The sequence below is a fragment of the Corvus cornix genome, chromosome 5, assembly GCF_000738735.6.
Source record: "Corvus cornix cornix isolate S_Up_H32 chromosome 5, ASM73873v5, whole genome shotgun sequence".
NCBI classification, from domain to species: Eukaryota; Metazoa; Chordata; class Aves; order Passeriformes; family Corvidae; genus Corvus; species Corvus cornix.
In genome coordinates this window covers 56,401,934-56,420,912 of record NC_046335.1, presented here as the reverse complement: position 1 = coordinate 56,420,912, position 18,979 = coordinate 56,401,934, and the positions used below count along the sequence as shown (strand labels likewise).

General features: G+C 42.0%; 1 protein-coding gene across 13 annotated transcripts in view; it reads left to right on the top strand.

The window, feature by feature from the left end:
* NAV2 (neuron navigator 2) overlaps positions 1-18,979 on the top strand; it is a 368,864-nt gene that overhangs the window by 184,909 nt on the left and 164,976 nt on the right. Inside the window, exon 1 of one of the 13 annotated variants that reach the window (XM_019293756.3) lies at positions 13,061-13,215. The exons of the other annotated variants lie outside the window; for them this stretch is intronic. Within the exon in view, the coding sequence (XP_019149301.2) occupies positions 13,165-13,215 (51 nt within the window). The 5' untranslated portion in view covers positions 13,061-13,164. Of the gene's footprint in view, positions 1-13,060; positions 13,216-18,979 lie in introns of those variants that run through there. 13 annotated transcript variants of the gene reach the window in all.

Below are 18,979 nucleotides of genomic sequence, written 5' to 3'. Positions count from 1 at the left end.
TGTTTGGATAAGGAATGAGTGGAGCCTCACATACTGTTCCCTCTTAGAGCCAAAATACGTCGAAGGGGTGTCAGTTTGCAGAAATCAAGGGAATGTGACGGATATCTGCATGAGGCAGCTATGCTGTCAGCGCAAGAAGAGTGGGATTTGCCAGATTGGAAGTGTCATTCACGGGTTCTTGGGAACTGCTTAGGTTGGACCCAGTCTTTGGACTATCTCATGAAGCAGGAGTAGCTGTGGGGGTCCTTTTTATTACAGATGCCTAGTTTAAGTTTAAAAAAGCTCGGGGTAGGGCTGGCTGATTCTGTGATAAAAAGTGAGTGAAAGGAGGAGGGGGAATGAGCAGTTCGTGCTGCTGGCATGCTGTGGGATGGGTTAGCTGGGCTGCTATTGCCACCTGGTGGTGTTGGACAGAACCAAAGCACACCTCCATTTCCTTTGCTTTCCCAGATGAGTTGCATGGGATTAAGTTGCCATTGGGTATGGATTAGATTTATTATGGATATGCTTTTATTATAGATAATTCTTTCAATGTCAGAAGAAAATCTGCAGTATTTTATGACCATCATTTATTTTGGGCATAGACGATGTTGTGAAAAATAAATAATCGAACTTTTCTTTGAGCATTGTCAGATTCTGAATTGCCAGACACCAGTACTTGTGTGGCTGGAAACTCATACAGTAAGTATGACTGATGAATCCAGAATCTGCCTTTTCCGGTAAAAAATGGAACAGGAGGTAACGGGGTGTCCTCCCAGCCTCGGAGTGTCTCCATCAGACACACTGTGACCTGGTGGCACCTGGGTGCAGAGCTAATGAACATCTCTGAATTGCTCCAGCAGGGTCCAGCCACTGCATTACCAGGGCAAATTTGATTACTGTAGGTGATTAGTGTCTTACCTTGCTGAAATTAGTGGATCATTATCAAATGATGACTTTTTGCACATAACATGGCTTAATTGTCCTTTCATTATAAAGAGTTTTATTGCAATCCTTTTAGCAGGGGAATACAGATTAAGTTGTAGTTACCAAGAAAAAAAGGAGATCACTGTTCAGCCCCTCCTGTTCAGTGACAAAGTCCACACTCTGTAGCTTAATCTGTAGATTCTCTGTCTCTGCAAAACATCTGCATCTGCTGGAGCATTTCAAAGCTTTAAAATATTTTGGTAGTGAAGTACTGGCATAGGTTATTTGCTGTGAATCTTGCAGGCAGCACTTTGGAGGTAAGATCAGCTTTGTCATGTATGGAAATTTGTTCTGACAAATTTTCAGTGGTAGGGGTCTGACCTAAAAGTCTCTTTCCCTCTGTTGTAGCTGCCATGAACTGTGCCACAAAACCCTCTGTTTTGGGGAAAAAATGTAACCTGTTAAAGTCACAAGCATTTGCTTGGAATTATGGCTGAAAAATTTCCATTGTGATGTCAGGTGTGGAAGTTTTCCCTGGAAGTGTTCAAGGCCAGGTTGGATGGGGCTTTGAGCAACCTGGTCTAGTGGAAGTTGTCCCTGCCCATGGCAGGGAGGGTGGAACTCAATGATCTTTAAGGTCCCTTCCAACCCAAACCATGATCCTTCATAATGAAAGAAAAATAATTTCAATGGAGGAAAAAATATTTCTGAAGCAGCTATACTGTCCTTATATCTATCATCTTTGGATTTGCAGTTAATATGGCAGCGTGAACCAATTTAACAGGACCTGAAAAGTAAATAAGTGGTGTCCTTGTGTGCAAAGTCCCTTCGCTCACGAATATCAAGTGTTAATTTCACTTGGCTTTTCAAGCCACCTTCACACTGTATTTTTGACTGCAGGAGAACCATTCTGACCAGAAAGTGCAGTTATTTTGTGGCATACTGTTCTGTATTGTTATTAAGGCTTATTAGATTTCTGGGCTTGTTAGCAGTAATCATAATTTTGCCTAGAAGCAGTTAAACCAGCAGGAAGCAGAACAGTTTTTGTCAGTCACTTGTTAACAATTTCAGTTATTAATATTCCCTGAAACGGAAGCCAGACCTTACTTCTCACGTGTGATGGTTGGTTTGTTTTTTCTTTCTTTCTGGTTCATATGTGCTTAATCCTCACAGTACTTGGAAAATGAATTGGATCACGGTGGTAGGAATGCTGCTTACAGTGATCCCAGACTGTAATGTGCAGTGAAATGGGATGAAAGGAAATACATTGATTTTTTTCTGTGGTTCTGCCAGCACACCAGAAGGTCTTTGAAGATCATTGTTCTTCCCAGTCCTCCAGTACCCCTTCTTTGCTCTCCTTCATCCCAGGTTCTGCTCCCCCTGGAAGGTGGTGACACAAAGGTGGTTGCTGGAGCTGGTTCAGGATGGGGTTTTAGGTGGGTTTTACTGTCCTGGTGAGTGTGGGCCTTCTCAGGTGGGCAGTGAGTGGAGTGCAGGCACCCCTGGCACAAGTAAGAGTCACCCTGGTGCTACTGGGCCGTGCTCAGATGATGCTGCAAGGAGAGGGGTTTAGCTGAGCTGGCTCTTAGTGACAGGTAAAAGAAGATTGAAATGAACTTAATTAGGGACACTTTTGTTGGGCTTGCCCTTTAGATTTAAAACTACTCAATGAACCTTCATAAGGGAACAGTATCTGACTGAATGTTTCAGATGCAGACAAAGCCTGCATTCCCCAGCTCAGGCAATCTGACCTGCGCTGCTCAATTTTTATTGTCCAGGAATGCTCTGTGTCTGTGGCAGAAGTACAATGCATTCCCAAACCGTATGAATAGGGCACACAATTTTTCAAAGGCATCCTCAGGCAGATGTCTCTTTTTACCTCGCTCTCTTCCCTCCTCTTCTCCTTCCCGTTCTTGGGACTTGGATGAACCAAACCTCAAAGTTTCCAAGGCAAAGGTCAGTGGAACGCTGCTTCTTTTGAGCCAAGTGCTTGGAGAGTAAACCAAGCAGCATTAATAATATTAACTGCAGAGGAAAACTAATAATAGCTTGCTCTCAGGTTTATTTCTTTTTCCTGCTCACACTAGTGAAGAGCTGTAACAGTAGCAGCAGAGAGTCTCCTTGTTTTTTTTCTGTTGGTCTGTGATTTGAACTCTCTGTAGCCAGACTAGAGGCTGGAAACCAATCTTGTTTCCAGAGGCCCATTGCCTCTGAAAATAACACTGTGCTCACAACTACCACATTTTAGGATATTCAAAGCATAGTTTGACGCTGTTTTAAAATCTCTAAATAGCTTAAAAGCAGTATTAGAATCTCCTCTTTGGGACATGGCCTGACACCAGTGAAAGAATGCTTAATAAAAAAGAGAAATGTTTAATTTCATATAATCAAACAGGTCTGAGTCTTTTATACCTTGCAGCTTATGTCATTGCTAGTTACACAAGCTGAATATTAAGGTGAAATGCGAAATTACATGGCAAAACTTAAAGGCAAAGAAGAGTCAGATCCCATAAATCTTAATTGGATTTTTTTTTTTTGTTTAGTCATCATATTAAGGTACGTTGAGAACAGGCCAGCAGTAATTTTTAGTACTGAGATATAAGCTAATTAGACACACAGGTGATAGGAAATGGTGCAAGTAGGGGGAAAAATTGCCTGGTGTTCTAATACAATTTTGCAACTGAAAACCTGTAAACTGTTTAAGTGAATCCCAGACAAAATGCTGATGTTATGTTCTTAGAGAGGCACCTCAAATTGAGGCTGATAACTGAGTTATCTTAATAAATGCTAATTATTTTGTTCAAGTCAGACTGGGCTGCAGGTCATAGTCTAGATTGGGCCAATCTGGAGAGCAAATTAAAATAACATGCACTTCTTTGCCCCACCATGAGAATATAGTCTGATTCTTAGAGTGATTTGAATGGTAGTAAAACTCTTTTTGACATTTATGGGGTAAGGATGTGCTCTGTTCATTAGTGCAATATAAGGTGAACTCAGCAAAATGCTTCTGGTTGTTTACGGTGGGGCATGCTGTAGCTTCATTTTATTTATTCATATTTTCTATTTATCTCATATTTTGAGATACAGAAGAATAACAGTGTCAGTAAGCCATGGGAGTAATCCTTAGTGATGATAATATGTGGGGGAATAATATTAAATTAAAAACCTATATTCATAGCTCTGCACTATTTTACTAATCCATCAAAAACATAAACCAAGTTTTGTAGCAGAATTTTTGTGTTTATTTTCAAGCAAGTGATAATCCCTTTAGAATACCAGAAGCATTAATTGTGTATCAACTCCAGGGATTAGAAAATCTTTTCTTAGATAAAACTCGTTTTCAGGACCCGTACCGTAGGCAGCTCATCATTCGTTTATCCTTTAGAGGAATCTGTCTTTTAATGTAGTAGGAATATGTTGAGATTTGGCTGTCTGTATCCAGCATCGTGAATAAGAAGTTGCATTTCTATTTGATACAGCCTAGAGCAGTCTTTCATGATAAATATCAGCATCTTCATTTCTTTTTTCGTAATTAGTATTTCTATTTCTGTCCTCAATTTCAGAGTACAAGGACACAGTAGCTAAGTAATATTTTTAGTTGACTTTTAGACTGCTGCAAACTCTTTTGAGCTTGAATGGATCTTGATTTTTTTTTTCCCCCCTAACTGACAAGATTAATGATGTGGCAGGATGAAAATTGAGAGAAAAGTTGAAAGCAAGTGGAAAGGATAATATTAGAAATAATTAAAAGAAAAAAGAGAGAAAAGCAGGCAAATTTTAAGGAAAAATTGTTTTCCAGTCAATGGACTTAATATTTTATTTCTTTTTTTTTTTTTTTTAATGAACTTGGAGAATAGAGAGAAACATGAAGTAAGCTGCTTCTTGTTACTTCTGCTATTATCAAAGAGTAGAACAGCAAGAAAAGTTCCAGCTGCCCACAAGTGCAGTGAGCCAAGTGGAGGCTGGCAGAGGAGGTGAGGAGAAAGCAGCTGCAAGGGAGGTACAAAAGAGCAGAAGTAGCCCAGACAACTGGAGAAGTTTTTGCTGTAACAGGCTGATCTTTTAAGATGTTGGAAAACTGTGGAAGGGCGCACTACAGTGTGCTCCACTACACTTTGAAACTCAGTTGTTGCACATCTTGTCTGCACGTTTCCACCCCGCTTTTATCTTTCGGGTTCAAGAGATTATCAAAGGAGACATGCATTGTACTCTGTCATTAAGGCTCTAATGATTTAATTCCTAGTATCTTTGTTTTGTAATGTCAAATTAGTGCTGCTCTGGCTGCAGCCTGTCATTCCCCCGTGACATGCACAAGGAGTGTTATTCTGTGAAAACCTGAAGAATCGGTGCATTCAACTCAGCAGACTCTGAGTAAGCAGAGGAAGAAGAATTACTTTTTGCTGTGTATGATCATATCAAGTAATTGTGTTTTTCAGAACAGTATTCCCTGTATTAAAAACAAACAACAACAAAAACCCCCTAAAGACACAAAACAAACAACAAACGAGTGTTTCTCAGTTTCTCACTATATTTAATTTCTTAGCTCAGGTAGAAGGTTCACCGAGGGTACAGAACTCTTACGGGAACTTCTAAAAATCCGTTTTGTTGGGCTGCTGAATGAAATGTGTGAATTTATTGAGGAGAGAGAGAGGAGAGCCTTGTTGGGCATCCAGCTTGGGTACCTGGGCATCCCTAGCACAGGACCAGGGTTTTTCCTCTGTTTCCACATGTCCATAAATTTATGGTATGTGGGCTTTCAAAACCAACTGTTGCTGTGCAGCTGCTGGGAATGTGCCTTGCTCTAGTCACAAGCCTGCACTAAGAGCTTTTCTTCATCATGTAACTTGCCATTTTGGGTAAGAGATGAGACCTACCCCAACACTGCTGTCCCTGGTGGTGTGGGTTCCTGACCAGCTCTTCCAGAGTAAGAAGTATTTATCATGAAAATACTAGACTGCATTTCATAACCTGTGTTTGTATCTCCAAACTGCTGCCTTCAGGGAGCTGATTATGGCTGATGACTGAAAGGGAAATGATGCATCCCTGAAGTCATCTGTGTTGTAGAGGCTGGGGAAGGGGCCACACAGAAGGTGGTTCTGTGGGGCTGGCAGCAGCTCCCTTCCATCTCTTGGATGAGCAGGAAAAGCAAGGGGAGCTGTGCAAGACTGCCCACAGTGATACCAGCCTCTGACTCAGAGCCATGCCATGAGCAAAGCAGGGAAGCTTTCAAAGCTGATGCTCTAATAAACAACCAAAAACTAATGGGATGGCCCTTATTAATCCATTAACACTGTTCCATGCCATTGTCAACAAACTCAGAACAAGCCTGGGCGTTGTATTTACTTGTTTAGAGTTGAAAGGCAGGTTCAGAAGGCAGTGCTGGAAACCTAAGTGTGAGGAGAACAGCCGCATCCAGAATCTTCTGTGGACACTGGAAATACTTCTTTGAAATCAAATTAGTTGGGAAGACCTGATTATGGCACTTCCACCAATAGTAGGTTAACTGCAACTTTTACAGGCAAGCTTCTGGATGGATTCAACCCTAAATAGAGCCATAGGATGGCCTGGGTTGGAAGGCACCTTAAAGATCATCTTGTTTCAACCTTTCACCAGACCAGGTTGCTCCAAGCCCCATCCAACCTGGCTGTGGACACTTCCAGGGATGGGGCAGCCACAGCTTCTCTGGGCAACCTGTGCCAGAGCCTCACCATCCTCACAGTAACAGATTTCTTCCTTAATATCCAGTCTAAACCTCCTCTCAGTTTGAAGTCATGCCCTATTGTCATGTAAAAAGTCTCTCTCCATCTGTCTTGTACCCTCCGTTTGTTCAGGTATTGGAAGCTCACCCCTAATAAAGTCATTATATATTTCAATATTTCTTTATTTGTATGCATATGTGATTTCATAATAAAAATTTCAACTCAGATCTACCATATAGGCTCTTTGGGTCACAGAGTTTTGTACTCTTGAATTAGCAACCATTTCATTTAAGAATGAAGTGTAAAGAGTTTGGCAAAAGGATCTGGTGGATACCAGTTGTTATGACGTGTTCCAGGTGGCTGTGAGTAACAGCTATTTTTAAATTAAATCTTGGTATGTGTTCTTTTGTGGGACAGGTTTCAGAACTTATGGTGAGAGATCCTTTGTTAGCACTCAGCAGCTTTGTCTGCAGACTAATTGAATCATTTTTTTCATACTATTCTACATCTGCTTAAGTAGAATTGCTTAGTTAATTTTAAATTGTTGCTGTTTAGGGCAGTTGGCAAAGACTCAGCAGAAACAGAGCAAATAACATTTTCCTGTCTGTATTTTAGTCTGCCTATTAAAATAATATGACTCAAGGACTAGTCTCAAATTTAGTAAGCCAATCTATTTTTGTTTGATATCAATATTATTATTTTTTACATGTTGGGAAACTGGGGAAGGGCATGTCAGGTCACAGAGTGGGGAGTGTGGGCCGGGATTATGTTTAGAAGTTTTAATCCAAAGACAGCACTGACCTACGATTTTGGAGGAGGACCCATAGGTTTCCAATAATCCCTGTATTATTGTCCTTTTCAGACCTTTGGACTGTGGGACCAGGGTGGCTGGAAGAGCTCCTTTCAGTGACCATTTGGGCACTTGTGTCCCTCAGACCACAGTGAGAATTTACTGCTTTCCATCAACTAGGTAGCCTTGTTAATATTGTCAGCATTGCTTAACCAGTGGGTATTCAGTGTACTGGTATTTTTGTTACTTTATTTAGCAGCTTTTTTCCCCCAACACATTGTGTTCTGAATCAAGAATTTAATATTTTTTTTAAAATTCCCCAGACCCCAGCTTTCTTGGTGCAGTGGTGAGCTGTTGAGTACCAGCAGGCTGGGACTTGGGATGGAGCACAGGAAGCCTTCCACTACTTGTATATTCCTTGGAATCCTTGAAGACTGCTGTATGTTACACGGGGTTGCTGGCAGGAATCAGGTGATTCGAGGTCGGCAGGAACAGATCTGTAGCTGACCGATACACTTCAATGGGGAACTTAGAAATAACCTTTGATGATAAAGTAAGACAGCAATAAACGTGATAATTCACCCTGACTTCCTCCATAAAACAATCCACATGACTTCTGCTGATTTGCTTTCATTTTTTTAATTAGTTCATGTTATGATCTCATATTTGCCCTTACTCTTCTCTGACAAATGCAATGGAGCTGTTTGAATCTTGTCTCGTGATACGCATTTTTCAGTCCTTAAGTCATTCTCGTGGCTCCTCTCTGAAGCCTCTCCAAAGGTTAAACCTGTTGAGCTGTTTTACACAAACAGCATTAAACCCAGCAGGTGATAAAGGCTGTTCGTGTTTGATAACCTGTGCAAGTATTGCATCACCCCTATAACCAGGGCACAAACCCCGGCATCCTGATGGCGCATCGTGCCTGTGATGCCCTTTCCAGGTGCACTGAGCTCATGGAGAGTCCTTTGCTCTGTGTCATTCTTGGGTTCTCCTTGTTACAAGGTTGCATTTGCTGTGTTTACACCTTTTCATGGTTCTAGTCAGTGTGGATGAGCTTCTTCAGCCTTGATCTTACTCTTTTTTTACCATTTATTTTTCCCATTACTGTTGTGCCACCAACAAATTTCATAGCCCCTTCTAGGGCTTGCTCAGAAAAGTAGGGCTGAAAATGATTCCTGTGAAACACAGTCAAGCTACTTATTTTCTTAAAGATAATTTCCCAGTTACCATGTATTTTTAAACCAGTTAACTCCTTTTCAGTCCACCAGATGTTTGCTGGGTTGATTTGTCATTATTCTGGTTTTCACCATGCCAGGTGAAAATGAGGCAAGAGCCTCCTCACAGAATCACATCTGTGTTATCACTTTCGTAAGCTCTTGTGAACTCAGCAGAAAATATCAGTTTAACAAGACATGTTTTCCAGAGAAAGGATGCTCATTTGCCAGTAATAATACTGTCTGCTTCAGCTGTTGATTAATTGAGTTTCTATCTCTCTTTGTACTGCTGTCTGGGACTGGTGGGAGGTTGTGACTATCAAGGCCATCTCATTCTCTTTGATCTGGTACCTAGCACGAGCTGTCTCTCTGTCCTCCAGAACCTCCTAACAACTGCTGAAAATCAAGTTGCAGTTCCTTCACTGGGTCTTCTAATGGTCCTACTCAATGCAAGGCATCTCATCTGCTGGTTTAGAAAATGTTGAATTTAGAGGCTGCTGCTCAACACCATTTTGAAGGCTTTTTTGGAATGAAAATTGCTTAGCATCTGTTATGATTCCATGAGCTAGGCTCCTGTTCCCTCCCACATCATGCTTAGCAAAATATTGTTATTGACAAGTTCAAGATTTCTAAGATTTTTTCTAGGTTTTGATCTGTAGATATTTCTATTTTATAATGCATGAAAGGAAGACCTACGTGCTTGTTGTCATATAGCAAAAATAAGTAAAACCCCAGCTTTCAGTGAACAGAAAATTGCAGTATTTTTGACCAAAATGCATTGAAAAGCAGTAATAAAATTTTCTAATATGCTTTCTTTTCCAGATTAAAAAAAAAAAAAACAACCACAAACAAAAAACCCCAAACAAAACAAACCAACAAAATGTTGATGTGTTTAAAAAGCAAAAGTAATGGGTAAGTACAGGAGTGTGGCTTTCTTTAATGACTGCAGAGCAAGCTGTTAGCACACATATTTTTCATAGGCAAACAATGAATTATTAGTGAACGGATTTCCCCAAGCTTTCTTTATAGTAAATGTTGCACAGACAATGACTGTGTTCACGGAGTTCATTCACAATGTTTCCAACACCTGTTTCCTCCTGTTTTTTCCAGCAGTTTTATTTGGAAAGCATTGGGTGCTGGAATGATGTCTCGTTAGAGCACAGGGTTTGCTGGGGACACGTGTTTCTGTGTCATTGAAGACTTGCTGGTGAATAACAAGTGCATTGTTCAGTACTTTAATAGGGAAGTTTAGATGCCCATTAGGGCTGTTAGTAATGTCCTTTCCCGAAGGTTCAAGTTAATATTGACCCCATGTCATCATGTATGTGTTGCTGAAGTTCATAATAAAGCCTTAAAGAGCTTGGATGCTTTATGGTTTTAAAGGATTCAAATACAAGCAAATATCTGGTCCTTGTTCTCTTTTGAAATTGGGCATTGTATGGGAAAGGCATCTCTTGGATCTGTCAGCAAAGCCAGGGCACAGCAACTGGGGAGGAACTCCTGCCGCGATGCTGCCGGGGGGCAAGAGGTCATGCATGGATTTTACCAGCTTCAGTCCTAACCTTATCTCTTTCACTGTGTTGTGGGAGCCTAAAAGGGAGATAGGAGGATGAAAGGCAGCTCCAATGTCTTACTTTTTAATGGAAGAAATAAATTCCAGTTACACCTGGCAACGCTATCAGAACTCGAGGGATCTTCATCCCAAATGAAGGCTGGCTTAGGAAAATCCATCAAACAAAAGTGTCTAAAAGCAACACAGATTTTAGTTAAGGATATTAATTTGCTTAGAAAGTGATTGGGAGGCACTTTACGCTTTAACCTCAGGAGCTTTGCTTTATTAGTATTTCAGGCTGATTACATGCGAGTGTTTCTGTCCACGTTCAGCGTGCTCAGCTGGCTCATACAGGGATAAAATGAGAAAATACTCAGGCCTGAGCCACACTTCAGTTAATGTAAAAACAGGCAGCAAACTGTAGTCAAAGAAACAAGACTGGTTGGCTGAAGAGTCCTTCCATCCATATCTGGTCTTTTAATCTGCCTTTTGTAGCTGGGGCAGTTTGGCTCTACTTTGTTCCCTGGGTCCCAAAAATGGACTTTTTCTTGTGATGGTAGACAAAAATCTGCGATTTTCTGAGGCCTCTCCTTTGTTTCTTAAAATTCCTGATTTTGGCACGAGGTTGAGTGTTGAATGAAAATATTTGGCTGTTCAAACTGGCAGAGCAGATCACCAACAACCTTTTAAGAGGCTTAGGAGGTGTCTGAGGCAATGCTGACTTGTGCTGTGGGTTGTCTTGGCCCTTTGTACGGGCTGTAATCCTGCAAGTGTAAAGCTCCACTTGTCTTAGTTTTTTGCCTGAAGTTGTTGTGTTTTTTGGAAGCAGAACACCATCGTGCCATGATATTTAGGCAGGTGCCAGCGGATCGATGGGAAGCCCTTGCGATGCTCCCACTGTGCCGGCAGCAGGGAAGGGACAAACTCAAGCTCGGCGAGGAGCGTGCACTGCAGGCACTGGCGGCTCCTCCAAGGTGCTGCTAAGATGCTCTTAGAAAATCCTTTTGGCATCACACCCAGGCTTCTCCCTCGCAGTGCACGCATTCATTCCCTCATTCATGAGGCTGTCAGCAGGTTATTGTCTCAGCCTGTGACCCTCCTGAAGACCATACATCTTATGTTCAGGCCCTCAAATGGGCTGTGACCTTCCCCTCTTTTGAGTGTTGTAGGAATGACCTTTCAGCAGGGTACTTGCTTACGTAGAGGGCTGGCTGGGAAGATTTGGCTGTGCTAGGGCTTTGGTCCACGTTGGCCTGAAGGGAAAGAACAAGAGTTCTTTATTCTCAGAAGAGGATTCAGATTTTACTTCTATGGTTCAAAGGTAAGCTGTATTGCATGAAGTCTTTAAATGCTTTCAACATGCAGATCTTTCTCTATGCATAGCTATTCACGCTACCAGACTTGGTGGGGCAGTTCTTTTTACAGTGCAGGAATATGGTTGTTTGTTTCAGTAATTATTCCGTCTTCTTTATCACTTAGAATAATAAATTAGAACAAGAGAACAATTACAGACTGAGGGAATTAAATCTAAGTCGTGGAAGCATAGCTGTTAGGGAAAAGACTTCAGTAAGAAGGCACATGTGTTTTTTCTTTTGGAAGAGGGTATTTACAGAATTTCAAATGCCAATTTACTGATTTATTGTATTTCTTCACCAACATACTGAGTGGGTACATGAAGCAGCCTTGCCAGTAAAATCATACAATAGGGGAATTTTCAGATAAGAAAGTGATCCGTTTGCATACAATTTGGTCCTTTAAAAAATATTTTAATATCTTTTTATTGGATTATTAAAGGATTTCATTATTAGAAAATGATGTTGAGCAGTTCATGGGTTATGCCTCCCCTCCTGCAGCCAGTGAAGTTACCTTTTGTGAATCAAAATTTATGTTTGGAGAGAGGGTGAGAAAACGGTGGCCTGGGGAATTCCTTCAAATGTGTTTTAATTCCCCATATTTCCCCGGCCTGGCAAGACCAAAGCTACCAAAGGAACCACCCCCCAGGCCCAGGCTTGGAGAGCTGCTGGGACACCTGCTGCTGGAGCTGCTGTGGTCTTCTTATCCCCCATGGGCCGCTGCCTTTATCAGGTGTAGCACCTTCTCCAGAGCAGAAGGGAGACGAGCTGCAGCCAAGTGCGTGGTTCCCACTGGTGATTTCATAGGATCTCGGGCAAGAGCAGGCATGAATCTTCCCAGAGCTGAGTATCTTGTCTGGACTGCTGCGCCGGGCAAGGTGCTTCAGGGGAACAGACGAGCTGTTGCAGAGGGGTGCAAGAGAGCACCTGTGGAATAGCCTGCCATTTACAAAGACCTTTAATAGCTTTATCTTAAATACAACGTGGCAATCTGTGATATTTGTTGCCATTAAATACAGCTCTTCTGCATATTAAAAATACTAATTATTCTAAACACTCTCACTATTCTCTTGTTTATGTTTCCGAAGCCAATCTGCGATGCACCACCTGTTGAATCATTTTTAAGGCAGAATGTTCCTCCCTTTCTCTCAGGGCAAGCCTAGTCCTTTCCCACCCCAGCAGATTCAGTATAAACCCAATTCTAAATGGAACCAGCTCAGATCGTGCCAAATGCCTATACAACACGGCAGCTTCAGACCCTGTGTGCTTTTAACAGAGCCAGGCTGTCAAAATGGGGAGAAGCCGCTGTAATTTGCAGTTTTGCTTTAAAACGTGCCCGGTGCCCTTAAGCATTTCGCTAAAACGCGGCTTGGCACTCGATTAATTTCTGTCTTCGAATGTTTCCTCGGCTGTTTTCCCTCCGTTCCCTGTGTGCCCCCGCCCCTGTGCCAAACCCCTCCCCGGGCCGGGCCGGGGATCACCCCCGCCCCGAGGGGTGCGAGGATCCTCCCCCAGCGGGGCCGAGGGACCGCCCGGCCCCGCCGTGCCCGGCCCCGTGTCCCCGGCATGGCCGGACCCCGACCCCGACCCCGCCAGCCGGAGCCGGCGGCACTCGCGGCCAGCCCGGGGGCGCGGCAGGTGCCGCAGGACCATGAGCGTGATGCTGTGGCGCTGGGAGCAGAACAACAGCACCATGAAGCTGGTAAGCACGTCGGGGAGAACGCGGGACAGCCACTGATGGAGGGAGAATTGCCCTTGCACCGTTCTCATTAGCGACCAGGGGTACCTGGGGTGGCAGGGCTGATGCTGGACCGATGTGCTCTCCAAGCGGATGCTGTTTTGCTATGGAGTCGCAGCCGGATTTGTTACTCTTTAATTCGTGTTTTGGGTTTGTTTAGGTCAGTCTGCGTCTCGTTTCATCTCTGTAGTTAAGCTCGTTTATAACTAAGAACTGAAGCATCAGTAACGTGTGTAGCCCTTTCCCCTCATCTTCCTTTATTTATTGTCTTTATTCTCATTGTTTTCTTCTTCTTGGAAGCAATTTTCTCTCTTTCAGTTTTGCTGGAATAATTTTGTCGACTGGGAGCATTTGGAGTTTTGTTTGCTCAACAGTTTTTGGTTTTAAATTCCCCCTCCCCGTTCCCCCCCATCCCCTTTCCTGTCTTCTCCTTTACTGAAATATAAAAAAACTGTGCACCCTGTAAGTAAAAAGTGTGTGGCTGCTCCATTCCTGCAGCGCAGATGAGCTCAGGAAGCCTACATATCTGCCTGTCTGCTTGAATTACTGTCCGTACCAAGATATAAACTCTGATCAAAACTTAGAGAGACTTCTCGTCAGCAGCTATTTTTAAAGCTATTTGATGTAAAGAATCTCAAGACAGTGGCTGTCTGAGATAGCTTTAAATTTGTTTTCCCTGTCTCTCTGGAAGATTATTTAAACAAAGAAAATTACAATTCTATCCAGTTTTTAGAGAAAAGATTTATTTTCCTGAGAAATTTATAATAAAACACCAGTATTTGCTACAGGTCTAATCCTTTAGCCTTTATGTGTGAAAACTGTTGAAAGTCCATGTGGGAGTTAAAGGTTCCCAGCACCTCTTCCTATCAGGCTCTGCAATCAAAGAAATTTATAGTTCGGCTGGTAATGTAACAATCTCTGTTTTACATACTTTCCTCGCCAGGAATGAGGTGATAAACACGCGTTCGTGAAGGAGTATTCAGCTCTGGATACAACAGCAGCCCTTCACGTGGGATCAGATAGTTTCGGATATTTCACGCATGAGTAGCCCCTGGAATAATGAATTTGTGAGCTGGCAGTAGAAGTTGGCGCCTTTGTGTGGGGGTTGCCCAAGCCTAGTTCCAGCTGAAGCCAAGTATTTTGGGAGGGAGGTTAAAGTGAGTCCTTTCTCTCGCTTTTCACATGCAAAGAGCTCTTCAGGAAGCAGAGAGAGCTTATGTACACAGGTGTATTGCAAAGTCTTTGCATATACATTGGCCTTTAAACCAGCCCCCAGTGGGCTGCCCAAGCAGCACCAGCACCTGTGAGAACTGAGCTATGAAATCAAGCAGAGAAAAGGAGACGTAAGAAATCAAATAGCTGGTAGTGTCCAAGGCACAACGAAATCCAGGTGATGCTCAGAGTGGAAGAAAAGTGCTGGATTTACCCACTCCTTGGGCAGGAGGAGAAAAGATAAAATCCTTCACCCCATACCCTGCTCACGACCCACCTTCCCTGCCAAGCAGCAGGCATTTATTGCTCCTGCAATTAGGGAATTACGGAGGTTGCCCTCGTGGGGCTGCCTCCTGCCTGGTGTGGTTTGCTGGGTGCTGGGGCAGGGAGGGACGTGGGTGCCCCTCAGTCTCGGGGGGCCTGGCAGGGTTCTGCCTAAAGCACTGGGATGAGCTCAGCTTTGTGCAGACCTCTTCCAGAGGCCTTGGCTGGTCTGTCTTGATAAAGTGGATCAAACAAAGACAGTTTTTATAGATGTGTGTGTGTACATATATATATGTATATATAATTAAAAAAAAAAAAATCCTCAGCTAATTGAGTGTCAGAGTAAATACCTCAGATGTTGTCCTCCTGCTTTTTCTCCTCCTCGTCCTTCTTTTGGCCCAGTGAGGTTTCTGTGGAAAAAAGAATGAGAAAATGCTTGCTAGTCATTGCTTAGGGTGAGCTGATTGTGGCTACTTTGCCAACAAAAGCCAAATACATTCTGCTGAGAGTTTTGGGTGGTGATGGCAAGAGTCACTTTGTGGTTGAAACTGTAAGATTCGGAGTGTGGAAGCTTAGGGGTTTTTTTCAGATTTGTAGTATAGGGCTGTTCAGGCATCCAGGGATAAATCTGTCTGCCTGCTGTTATCACAGAGTCCCCAAATATCGGATCCTGCAAGACTTACTCTGATAAGTTTGTGAAAATTGTGATGTTGCCATAAGAGTGCAATGTGAAATAAGTAACTCTTCGTGTTGGTAACTCCTTTTCCATAAGATTGTCCTTGAATAATTTTGGGGGATGGTGGCCTAATTTTTGTCACATACAATACATTCAGCTGTGATCTTGTCATCTTGAATTAGCTGCAAAATACAAGGTTGCTTTCATTGTTGATGTATTTCCTGGGCAATCATGACAGGTTTCTTGCCAGTCTCTCTGGAGCATATTGATGTTATTACTGGACATTCAGAGGAGTGGCCAGACAGTAACCAAGATCATTTTTTTGCTGAATAGACTGTGTCCACTTTCTAAGGTACTGCCAACTCTTGGGAGAAAAAGAACAAATTGTGTAGCTTGCTCCTGTTCATGGTGAGTGACTTGTGCACAGCTGATAAACGCAGTTATTTTGACCCCAGAGTTCCTTATTCCTGGGCTTCTAAAAACAGATGTTTAATTCTGATTTTATTTCCATTTTATATTTGAGACTAACAATATTTCAGCGTGGAGTGTAACACCTCCCTCGCTCTTACTTTTTGTTTAACTGTTCTGAGTCATCGTCACACCTTATGCAAACACCTTTTTCTAATGTAATCAAAACAAGGATCGTTCCCACTCACTGTTTTATGGCTTTGAGAATTCAAAAGGGGTAAGGTATTGCTTTTGTGATGATTGAAGGTTGTAAAAGGCATGTGATCCTTTTTCTTTATGGCAAGTTCAAATTGTCCCGTACATATCCTACAAGCCCCTGGCCTTGCAGCATGTGTATAGTCGTATACAAATATGAGAATGTTTCAGCCTTTTACAAGGTTTTTCCTACAATTGTATCAGTAGAAACATGTTAACTAACCTGTCTGTGTGTAACTGGCGGCAGATAACCTTTCCAGGGTGGGTTTTCTTTTGTGGTTTGGTTGGTTTTTGGTTGGTTGGGTTTGGTTTTCTGGTTTTTTTGGTGTTTGTTTGTTTAGTTTTTTGAGCCTGTAAGAAACTAATGAGTGAAAACCCTACATATGTCTTCTCAAGATGAAACATTCTGTGTCTGACATGGAGTAATAAATGACCCCAGGATAAGCCTGTATTGAAAGGTTTGTTTCTTTGAATGGAGTAAAACAAACTTGACTGAAGAGCCACAGTAATGTCAGCAGAGGCTGTATCATTTTATTGTGAAATGTATACCATAATAGTGTTTCAGAAACAGGTTTCAGATGCACAAACATTTAAGCTTTTTAGGATTTTGTTTAATGTAGTTTACTGATAACTATTTTTTTTTCCTGGGAGAGTGTAGCTTTTGTCTTTTCTCATTTGGGATCAGACTTGTGGGTTTACAGAGCTAGAGATGAAGACTGCTCAGCTTTTCCTGTCACCTTTAGTCTTTCTGTTTTCAGTTTGTAAAATTTGAATGGTACTTACTATTAAGCAGATACAATCATTTTATGCCTTCTCTATCCCTATAATTTTCTGCTTTGATTTTAAAACGTTGAGTAATATGAGAGAAAAGAAACGTGCATGTCTTTGCATGAGCACTTCTGTATAGACACCTATAACTTACGAGCTGGACCAGATTCTCATTTCCACAGCAACGGACGGGCTCTGGGTGTGGATGTACCTTACTGTTCCCATCCTTGCCCTTGCTCCATAGGAGACCCTGAGATGCAAGGAGTGGGAAAATTGCTCCTGCTGAAGGTCAGGAGGTGCTGAAGGAGTTGGGCCATGTCCATATGGACTGGGGAAGGAGGAATGCCTCCTGCTCTGCCCCCCCCCCCGAATGTGTGCCAGGGGGTGAGTGGTGCCAGCTCAGTCTGTACCTGCGGCTTGCAAAAGTTAATGGGTCCTAGGCTGGGTAAACCATTGGATCTTTAAAACATGTTCTTGCAAAAAATAGGGAAAAAAAGTTATTCTTGTAAAATAGCTAATTCAAAATATTCTCTGTGAAAAGAGTGTTAAAAGATTTATCTCTATGTATAAAATTTCAGTCCTGGTTTACGCATGACTTCTATTAAACATTTCCCTTTAATGCTCTTATCTGTGTGTGCCTTCTGGGCTGATGTGGAGCATACAGCAAAGGGAACATACTTATTTGGAAGAAACACTTCATTCTGGAAGAGATTTTCAAGTGCTTAACTTGAAAACTGAGAGAGAAGAATTGACTGGGCTGATAAGAGATTTGCAAAGTTATGATTTGATAGGCCTGTTTTTGCTAGCTGACTTAGCAATACTTTTCATTAAGTAAGGGAAAGAATTCCTGCAGTTCCCTAAGCTTTTGCCATCTGTATTAGTGCTTATAAGCAGTTTATTGGAATCGTCACAGCATTATCTTGCAGCTGATTATTGACTTGATGTTGGAGTCGGATCGCAGCCTGTTACCTAGCTTTTCCAAGCCAAAAAGTGTGGAACCTCAGCCAGTTGTTAGATGTCTAGATCGAAGGCTTAGTTGCTGGCACTCTGTAGTAAAGATTAAAATAAATAGCAAAGTATAAGTCAGTGTTTCATAGGTTAAGATATGTCTGAAAAAGGCTGTTGCATGTAATCATACATTCCCCACACTTGTATTTAATCACACAGCTGAGGAAATGTTCTTTTGACACACAAGAGCTGAGGAAATGTTCTTTTGACACAGAAGCCTGTGGGCAGACTGTGTTGAAAGAGCACACACATCTTTCTTCTGAGGATCAGTCAGGAGAGGACAGCACAATTGTGAGCTGCAGCATCATAAGGCTGTGCAAAAGGCAGACTTGTTCCTGGCAGCTATCAGGAAAGCTGCTTTCAGCAGAGATAAGGAGGTGTGAAAGCAGTGAAACTACCAGGAGGCAGCTGAAACCTCACCTGTGAATATGATACACAGTTGTGGTATCATTTATGAAAGATCAGTGCAAAGGAAACAAGGGCTCTTGGGCTGACCAAGACAGAGAAAAATCTGTTTTCTTAGCACTCCTAACCAGAGAAAAAAGGACAATCTGGGCATATGAGTTTTCTGTGTAAAGACATCAAAATACAGCAGGGTGCTTCTAATCACCACAGCAGGGACTGAAACCGACTCTCTTTCGAAGAGGGAAGCCTCAACACACCTTCTAGGAGACACTTGGATCATTTATGACAGCACTTGTATCGCACAGTTAAATTCCCAGATACGGGTACTGTGTGTGTGCATACACGTGCCAGGGACAACCCGCCACAGTGTGTATTTTTCTGTACAATACATAGATACTTAAATATTATAAAAATTTAAATATCTAAAATTGTATTAGTTTTAAGGAGTTGATGTCATTACAGAAATCAAAGTAAGTAGAAAACAATCGCATGAAAATTATTTAATGTGCATATTCAGATGTTTATATCTCAAGATAAATACCATATTGTAACTGCTTTGTTACAAACTATACATGTCACATTTCAGTGCAGATATCACTAAAAAAACCCTTATATAAGGAGTTTCAGAAATGCAAATTTAAAAATGTATGTATATGCTGTATGTTGCTTGGTTTAGGCTTTCTGAAGTATTCCAGATTAATCTGTTTGTCTGTCCTAATTTAGAATTCAGGT